Raw genomic sequence first — 10,000 nt, forward strand, 5'->3', positions numbered from 1 at the left:
GTTAAACCCCCCCATACTTAGAACCAGTAATGGAGGGATGCTGGGCCGAGCATGTCCTTGGCTCTCTCTCTCTCTCTCTCTGCCTTCTTTCTCTCGCTGTTTTCTCTCCCTCTCTCTCTCTGCCTTCTCTCCCTCTCTCTCTCTCTCTGCCTTCTCTCTCTCTCTCTCTCTCCCTCTCCCTCTCTTTCTCTCGTTGTTTTCTCCAACAACTAGAGTAACAATTTTCAATGTCTCTCCCTTTAGAGGAAACTCGCTTGAATTGTGAAATTTGCAAGTGGAATCAAAATGATTTCACTTGGCTGTAAGAATGATTTTCTTAAACATATGCTGTTGTTGTTCGGCTGACAAGTGTTGATGTTTTTGAATTCATCAGCATTTAATGTGTCCTCCTGCTGCATATATGAGGGGAAGTTGTACATGCTCTATGTTTGTCCTTCATAGATGCATTGTTTTGATTGTGGCAACATGGTTCATGTTAAGTTGAATTGTCCATTCAGTTCAGGTCAGGTCAGGCCATTCAGAGCATGAAACAGGAACTACTTGTGCTCTGTAAACTCATGAGCGCGCTGCATATTGTGTGTTTTTATGTGTGTGTGTGTGTGTACTGTTGAGTAATATTAACTCTTAGTATCTTCCTTTATGAGGAAAGAATTATTTACATCTACACACATCAACAGTGTTTCTCACAGTGCCTTTTTACAGGAGGCCCAGGAGACAGAGAAGGTCTCCTGGGCCTCTCGGATTGGCTGACCCAATCAAAACTCTATGCCTACTATAACCTGGTTAAGGATATGGAGGGTTTTATGGCTGTGTAGGGGGTTGGGTGGTTGTGTGAGGGTGCGGAGGATGGGCAGGTGTTTTTTAGCATATGAAGTAGTTGTTTATTTTTTATTATAATGAAAGGATGTATTTGTGGGTCTAAGGGAAGGTTGGTATTGTGTGTGTGTGTGTGTACTGAGTGTTCCAGTAGGAGATTACATCATGGTTTGATGATTGATTCAATAAACGGCTGCTAAACCTCTCTCTTTTATACCTTCTGTTCCTCTCTCTCTCTCTCTCCTGCTCTCTCTCGCTCTCTCTCGCTCTCTCTCTCTCTCTCTCTCTCTCTCTCTCTCATTAGGCCATGCGTGGCAGTAGCTGTTTAAGGAGGAGAGGGGGGTAGGCAGAGTTAATATTTCATAGGGGGGATGGGAAGGGGCTGGGAGGCTGTTAGTGGAGGTGGGGGTTGTTCCCAGGGAATAAGGCGAGAGTGGAGTCAGGCCTCAAGACACCCCCCAGCTCAGCACGTTAGTGGGGGTGGTGCTGGTGGGGGTGGTGCTGGTCGTGGGTGGGGGGAGTGGGGTTGTGGTGCTGGTGGGGAGAAACGGTTGATAATGAGAGCGGCGTGGAATGGTGCACTGCCGCACTGCTGCTGCTTGGAACCAGATCGGGTTAATGAGGGGAGAGGGACCCTCAGCACACACACATACACATACACATACACATACACATACACACACACACACACACACACACACACACACACACACACACACACACACACACACTCATTCTCTCTCTCTCTCTTTCTCTCTCTCTCTCTCTCTCTCTCTCTCTCTCTCTCTCTCTCTCTCTTTCAATGCTCACACTCTTTAACCATTTACTTATGTCCACATGAAGAAAATGGTATAGGGACACAAATATTAAGGATGCAGTACAATACAGGTCTTCACTATATCACTCAAGAAACATGTATACTCCGTTCTTAAAGGTATAAGTAGCAAAGTCTCCGTCATATGTGCCGGCTGCCAATAATAGCAGAGATGGCATAATACTTTGCAAGTACTCTCTCTCACACAATCTCACACTCTCTCACACACAATCACACACTCCCTCACACACACTCATACACATACACACAGTCACACACTACCCCAAAGGTTAATGAGGGGAGAGAGGGACCCTTAGCACACACACACATACATACTCTCTCACCCTCTCTCTCTCACACACACACACACACACACACACACACACACACACACACACATATGCATACACACTCTACCCCAAAGGTTTGCGGTCATTATTTCTTTGTTTTCGAAGGAAAAGAATAGTGGAGGAAATGTGCTGGTCTTGGGATGCCCTGGTGATGGTAAAGTAGAGAAATTGTACAGGATAAAAGGGATCTTGAAGGAAGAACATCACTGTCATTTGCCATGCAGTGCCACACCCTGTGGATGGGGTTTGATTGGAGTCCACTTCTTCCAGACAGAGGACAGTGACCCAAAGCACAGCTCCAAACTATGCAAGAAACATGTAGGAGGGGAGCAGTCCAAATGCACACAGACTCTCCCCCCTTCCTCTCCAGAGACTCTCCCTCCCTGCACAAGAGCACACGGCACTTTTCCTGGGGTCTGTTTCAGTAGCCACTTCTGTGCTGCTGCTGCTGGAGACGAGGCCGGGCAGCAGGGGGTCTCTGTTCTTCTGAAAGGGCTCAGGCACACCACACCACACCACACCGCACTACACCACTCCGCATCACATCACACCACGCCACGCCGCACACCTCCACGCTGCACCACACCAGTCCGCACCACACCACGCCACACCACACCACGCAGCACCATATCACGCCACACTACTCCACTCCACACCATGCAGTACCACTCCGCACCACACCACACCGCTCTCTCCAGCGACCAGCCTCAATGCATCACTTCACTCCAGTCCTGACTGCCTGTAAGTGCCGGCTGCACTCCCCCCCCCCCCCCCCCCTCTCTCTCTCTCTCTCCCTCTCTCTCTCTCTGTGCCCTTTGATGTTTTTTTGATGTTTCAATGACTTCCTGCAGCCACACTGACTTCCTCTCCTTGGTGTCTGGGTTGTCTCATCTCGACCTCCCTGCTCCGTGCTAATGAAGTTCATCTTGAGAGCATTTCCCCTTCATTCCTAGAACTCTTCTCACACACACACACACACGCTCACTCACACACTCACACACTCACACACACACACACACACACACACACACACACACACACATACATTTTTCTTCCACTCACTCTCCCTTAGACTTTTGGTTTACAGTGGAGAGGAAGGGATAAGCTAGCTAACTTTCTCTTTCACTTCAGGAATTAGCAGAATCGACCCCGCTGTGTGTCAGACAGCAGGACCTGCATAGTCAACTAAGCATTGCCCTCCCTCAAAAAGGGAAAGATGGAGAGTTCTAGAACCTTTGTGTCGGATATGCAAAACCCTACAAAATGTGTTAAGAACCGAGACCTTCTCACGCGGTGCACCCAACCCTTACTGTGCTTTCTCTCTGACTCCCTGCGTCTCCCGTCACATTTTTACAGTTATCATTAAGTTCACTCTTTGTTGTTTGGCCTTGAAGGCGGCAGCAAGGTCCTTAGGCGGCCTACTCTTGTACCTTGTACTCTTGTACCAGACAGAAAGGTCTGGGAGTATCTGCCTAATAAAGGAATGAAAGGCTTTTTCTAAGTTAGTTTCAGAAAAGATATGTGACTCTGTGATGTGCGCGCAGCCGCGCACAGACACACACACACACACGCACGCACACACACTCTCACACATGCACACACACATTTTGCATTGTTATGGTTCCTCCACATCAGCTGTATAGTCTTATCTCTCAGCTGGTGGAGGACACCTCCCTTAACATCTACACCTCCCTCTAAACAGGCGCAAGCAAAGTGTCTTGCGTTCATTAGTGAAGTGTTGCATTTCATACTTCGTTAGTGTACAATCCCCCATGGTCGAGAGAGAGAGAGAGAGAGAAAAAAAATATCTGATAGTTCAACCTCACTGTTTAAAACATGACTAGGAATAGAGACAGTGTTGTTGTTAGCCAGTCTTAATATGTTTTTGTGGTAGGCTTATTCATAAAGGTTCTGAAGAGGTTGATCTACAATCTTTGAGCAGATTTTTATTTGATTGGACAGATTGTCCTTTTAAAGTAGTGGACAGACTTTGATGTACCATATAATGTTACAATACTGTAAGATACTCATAAATGCAAAAGTGAAGAAAACAGAGAGAATTTGTCTGTTCACCCCAGAATATCTAAGACTCCAGTTTGAGGCTGGAGATATAATATAAAATACTCAATAGCAAAGATCTTAGAGTGGAGTGCTCTAGAATCTTTGCTTTGATAGTAGGAGAATTCCTATTTTTACCCAGTTCCAATCACCTAAGACAGACAAGGAAGGCAGCTGATGGCCAGTGCTGTTGTTTTGTGTACACACTCACGCACACCGTGGGCTAATGAGATGCATAATTCTGACAGCTTGGGTGACACAAGGTTCTCTGTAGATGCATGCCTCCTAATTAAAATGGATGAGCTGCTGCTTATGCACGTGTGTGTTTGTCCATGTCTCTCCCCGTTGTATTGGAAGTATCGCAGTGCTCTGTTGCTATGGACCCACTCACATCCCTTGTGCAGGGATGTATTAATATCTCACATTCCCCAGCGTGTGTGTTTTCATACCCAGAAACGTAACATGAAAAGAATGTGTCTCCGTGAGATATTTGTGCTGTGCGTCCACCTCCAGTCAAGTTGGGCTTTTTGTGTTGCTAGTCACATCTCTTCATTCACTGCCTTTCCCCAGCCGTCCCCAGGCCCACTGCTGAACAATAGAACTGCTCCCAAAAGGCCGTGTTTTGGAGAGATTCTTAACTTAGCAATTGCTGAGTCTCTGGCATCCCTCCTGACGTGCTTTTGACAGTCTACAGAGAGAATATCTGCCAAATGTCCCTTTACGTTTTGAGCGCATGGTGCAATTAAGTGCTCTGGGAGGAATCCAATTTTCCTCAGCGTTTTTTCACTCCGTGTCAAACTGAACGGAGTCACCCTTGCTCCCTCTGTAACGGCCAGACAAATTCATTTACACGGATTCATCAGTGTGCTTGTCAGTCATTTACGTTTGCACAGTGCACGCGGCGTCGGGGCCGAGTGTGGCTTTGGATGTAGATCAGGTCTGGAGCACCAAGGCTAAGCTGTTGGCCGTTGGGTTTTGTTAGCTTGCGCTCACTATCGTCCAGACTGTGCACTCGAGCGCTAACCGCGGCCGTTTCTGCTGTTCTCTTCCCCAGGCTGCGAGGACATCATTGCGGAGAGCATCTGTCTGGAGTCTCTGGTGCCCATCCTGAAGTGGAGCTCGCAGCCGTACGGCTCCAAGTGGGTGCACCGACAGGCCATGCACTTCCTGTGCGAGGACTTCAGCCAGGTGGTGACGTCGGACGTGCTGCACGAGCTCAGCAAGGAGCAGCTGCTCGCCGCCATCCAGTCCGACTACCTGCAGGTAAGGAGACGCGAGGGAGACAACTTAGAAACACACACACACACACACACACACACTCTCTCTCTCTCTCTATCACACACACACACACACACACGTTCGCCATATCCTCATCTCATGAAGTCATGACAGCCATTTCCCTATGCATAATGATTTCAGCCTTAATGCCACTGTGCTTCAGTTTGCCTGTCAGAGCCTTTTCGGCGCACAGAAAAATGGTGTGTGTGTGTGTGTGGTCTTTGTATGCGAGCGCATCTGTATTCTAAACACCCCTCCCATCCACTGTCACCAGCCGCCCTTATTTATTCCTCGCAGAGGAAAGAAGCGGCTAAGCAAAATGCAAACTATGCGTGTAACTGTGAGGGGTTTTAAACAAGGCCAGAAAAAAAGCCTGTAAGAGGGAAGAAGGTCCCAGGAAAGAACCGCAAGCACCTGGCTGGAATTGGGAATAAGGAGCCAGACCTTCTGCCCACCCCTCATCACTCCATGAGAGAGAGAGAGAGAGAGAGAGAGAGAGAGAGAGAGAGAGAGAGAGAGAGAGATGGAATGTAGAGGAGGAAAGAGAGAAGACAGTAGAATCTGTTAAAATGCAAAGGGGGGATAAAGTGGAAGGCAGAGGGAGAACTTGGATTAAGAAGAGAGGGAGAGAAATGAAAGAGAGCGAGCGAGAGAGGGTGAGGAAGAAAATGTTTGAGAGAGAGCGAGAGGTCTCTATTTTAAGGGCTCCTGGTGTGACTGAATCTGTCTGTTTATCTGCCTGAGCTGAACACACCACCTGTGTCATAGTGAGCTCTCTCTGTGTGTGTGTGTGTGTGTGTGTGTGTGTGTGTGTGTGTGTGTGTGTGTGTGTGTGTGTGTGTGTGTGTGTGTGTGTGTGTGTGTGTGTGTGTGTGTGTGTGTGTGTGTGTGTGTGTGTGTGTGTGTGTGTGTGTGTGTGTGTGTGTGTGTGTGTGTGTGTGTGTGTGTGTGTGTGTGTGTGTGTGTGAGTGAGACTTGGACTGCTTACATTTTTATGTGTGCCTGTGTGCGCGTGCATTTGTGTGTGTGAGAGTTTGTGTCGGCGCAAGTGCATGTGCGTGTGCGCAGGGTGACTCAGTGCTATCAGATGGCCTCTCTTCCAAGCTTAGGGCCATGAGCTCATGGTTAAGACACAGTGGCACCTCCCACCTGACACACAAACATACACTCACACTTGATCTCTCTCTGTCTCTCTCTCACTCTCTCTCTCTCTAATCCCTTATGTATGAAGGATAGTGACCCTTTCTCTCCCTCCTCTCCACTCTCCTCCTGTAATACTCTCATCCTTTACTCCTCTCACTCCCTCCTCCTGATTTGGGGAGAGATCAGGTTGGTGTGGACTGACCTCGGACACACACACACACACACACACACACACACACACACACACACACAGAAACACGATCCTGATTTGGAGCGCACACACACAGAACACACCGCTACTATAACTGGTAGATGAGCTCAGAATGGTGTCACAGACACACACTCCCTCATACTCTGACACACTCACACTTTAAAGGTTTCTGTTCCCACACACACACACACACACACAACAGACACACACACACACAGATGGGTCCCCTCATGCATGTGTGTAGGAATCTGAAATTTATCTGATGTTTAAATTTTGATGATCAGGCACTTTGTTGGAGAAGGTTTGTGTACAAGTGCATTTTGTTTGTGTGTGTGTTTAGGGAAAACATACACTAACTCTGTTAAAGAGTCTCTTTTCACAAATAAGGTCAATTCATTTTCATCAAGATAAATTCCTCAATGTCCTCTTATTTCTGTTCATGGCAGTCTAATTTCTGTGTGTGTGTGTGTGTGTGTGTGTGTGTGTGTGTCCATGTCTGTGTGTGTGTCATCCCCAGGCCAGTGAGCATGACATCCTCAAGTACGTGGTGAAGTGGGGCGAACAGCAGCTCATTAAGAGAATGGCCGACCGAGGTAAGCACCTGATCACACTTATGTAGGACACACACGCAAGTTTAACACTCTACCTTTGCGCAATGCACACAACCCCACCCCACCACCACCACCACCACACACACTGATAAGACACCAGGGGCCTGTACTACGAAGGGAGCTTAACCTACCCAGATGTAACCCAGGGTTACTTTGTTAAACCGGGGTTGAAAAAAACCTGGTTATCTTAAGTGGTGTTAATCGGTACTACGACGCTGATTATGAAGTTGATTTGTTGAGCCGGGGTTAACCTCATTGGAGTTTGTGCGCGTTCACATAAAAGGGGCGGGTTGCAGCTCAAATCACATCTTTCAGTGATGACGCGTTCACCTTATTTTACGGATGAGGAATGCACAATTATTATGACAAGTTATGAGGAATTAAAACCCACTCTACGACAAAAATCAAATACGTCGGCAGCGAACAAAGCAAGGCAAGGCTGTTGGCAACGTATTGCAGATCGGGTAGCCTAAATGCCTAAAAGTAGGCTAAATTTTATGTCCACATGTTCTTCAAATACGGAGGATTAATAGCTTGCGGAATGTATTTAATGAGTTTAAATAATTAAATTGCTTATTTATTTTGAGTTCATAGAAATGCCTACAGATGCAACACAATTTAGAAGTGGGCATATAGATTACAGTAATAAGGATAATTGAATGTTTAAGTAGCCCCATTGACTGATTTAGTGTATGCCTAATCCTGTGAACATTTCAGATGCAACGCCATTGCCAAACGCACATGGCAGCAGGTGAAAATGAAACACAAACACATTATTCAGAATAGTGGTTTATATAGTCATAGCTTGCATTAATATATCTTAATTATGAAAACATGTAAGCCTATGCTTATAGCCTTCACTTGGTCTCTGTTTTACAGCTAACAAGAAAAATGTGTCTTTGAACACTACTGTAAGGCACCAGAGTGTTTTACAGTAGCAGAGGAGTTGGCCATCGCAAATAATAGTGGAAGGCCGATTATGGAGGGGGTTGAGGGAGGCATTCGGTCGGATTCTGGTGCTGTGGAAGTGTAGCCTTTATGTGCAGGGTACAGTAATATGACATTCAATTCAATACGTTTGTTAAAATGGTGATTTTAATTTATTAGGCCTACTATATGTCCGATTTATTCTTGCTCAGATGTTCAGCATACTGTAGGCCTATGTCCGATTTATTTTCGGACATAGAGTAGGCTATTCTTGCTCAGATGTTCAGCATCACCAATGGAATACATGAATGTCCACGTACGGGCATTGCTATGAGACGTCTTCCTAGATCATCTGACAAAGATAACGAATTCCCTCGGCTGACAATCTATATCTTCATAGAGAATATCGTCCGGGTAGGCTATATATATTTTCTGGCGGTCTCTAAAACCCCTCGCCCTGCGAAGAGAGTCCCTCACGATTTGCGCTCCAATGTCGTATGTATCATCCAGGTACGCCGACATGTCTCGGGAGAAATTGTTAGTGGAGGGGTGGTACTTATAAAGGGTGTGGTTAACGGAAACCTCGGGTTAACCAAGAACATAACCTGCTCGGAGCAGGTTTGAGTTGCAGCGTAAATTGCCATGGCAGCATACCTCGGTTAAAACCTATCCACCTTTCGTAGTACGGGTTAATCGGGAAGTTACGCCACACATGATCAAGTTACTCTCGAAGTTACCCAGATAAGCCAGTAACCCCGCTTCGTAGTACAGGCCCCAGAACATTTACATACTCCTACTCCTGCTTAGTTATATTGGTTAAATGAATGCAAGGTAGGCACAAACATACAGAAACACGTAGAGTGTGTCTGAGTCCCACTCAAAACTATAAACCCACACATAAGATAATGAGATTAAACTCTGGAGATTTGTCTTCACCACTTATCAAGACTAAAGTAGTACATGTTCCTTTCCAGTGTGTCTTTGTACATATGGCATGCTGGTATGCTGACCTGTGCATGCATGATTGTGTGAGTAAGTGGTAAGTATATCTGTGTGTGTGTGTGTGTGTGATTCCAGAGCCCAATCTGCTGAGTGGCACGGCTCACAGTGTGAACAAGCGCGGGGTGAAGCGGCGTGATCTGGACGTGGAGGAACTGAAGGAGATCCTGTCCCCTCTGCTGCCCTACGTCCGCACCGAGCACATCCTGCCCCCAAACAGCGAGGTTTTCTCCGACACGGTGTGTGTGTGTGCGTGCGTGCGCGCTCGCATGCTTTACAGAAGACTGGAATCTTTAGCTGCAGATGTCTTGTGGAGAACGATGAATAATCTAAAGATGTGGATCTCTGTGTCTGTTTATGAAAGATCTGTTGCTGTGTTTTTGTGTGTGTGTGTGTGTGTGAGGCGTAAGCCACCACTACATCTGTGTGCGTGTGTGTCTGTCTATCTGTAAGTGAGCTATGTTTGTGCTTTAGGAAGATGAATAGTTCTAGGAAGTGTCTGTGTGTGGGACAATCTGTCAGTGTCCCACACTGTCTGTTGTCCTCATGCGGAGCAGTGCTGTGGTAGGGCAGCTGAATCCCTGTGTGTGTGTGTGTGTGGCCTTGATCGTCTCTAATCCCGGGTGTTAATTGCTGTGAGATTCTTCTTTCTGCCTTCAATTATTCATAGTGTCCTTAGAGTGTGTGCTAACCCTCTCTCTCTCCTCTCTCTCTCTCTCTCTCTCTCTCTCCTCTCTCTCTCTCTCTCTCTCTCTCTCTCTCTCTCTCTCTCTCACCCCCCCGCCCCCTCTCT

The 10,000-nt window shown here is 46.9% G+C and overlaps 1 protein-coding gene across 2 annotated transcripts in view; it reads left to right on the forward strand.

The window, feature by feature from the left end:
- Nucleotides 1–10,000, forward strand: part of btbd7 (BTB (POZ) domain containing 7) — a 61,552-nt gene that overhangs the window by 43,426 nt on the left and 8,126 nt on the right. For both annotated transcript variants that reach the window (XM_076272733.1, XM_076272734.1), the window contains 3 exons: nucleotides 5,093–5,301; nucleotides 7,188–7,263; nucleotides 9,286–9,446. In XM_076272733.1, coding sequence (XP_076128848.1) covers nucleotides 5,093–5,301; nucleotides 7,188–7,263; nucleotides 9,286–9,446 — 446 coding nt within the window. The remainder of the gene's footprint in view (nucleotides 1–5,092; nucleotides 5,302–7,187; nucleotides 7,264–9,285; nucleotides 9,447–10,000) is intronic.

This window comes from Alosa pseudoharengus, unplaced genomic scaffold, assembly GCF_046254945.1.
Source record: "Alosa pseudoharengus isolate Yale_2024_CS ecotype anadromous, Long Island Sound unplaced genomic scaffold, YU_APseudo_1.1 YU_APseudo_1.1_scf_7, whole genome shotgun sequence".
NCBI classification, from domain to species: domain Eukaryota; kingdom Metazoa; phylum Chordata; class Actinopteri; order Clupeiformes; family Clupeidae; genus Alosa; species Alosa pseudoharengus.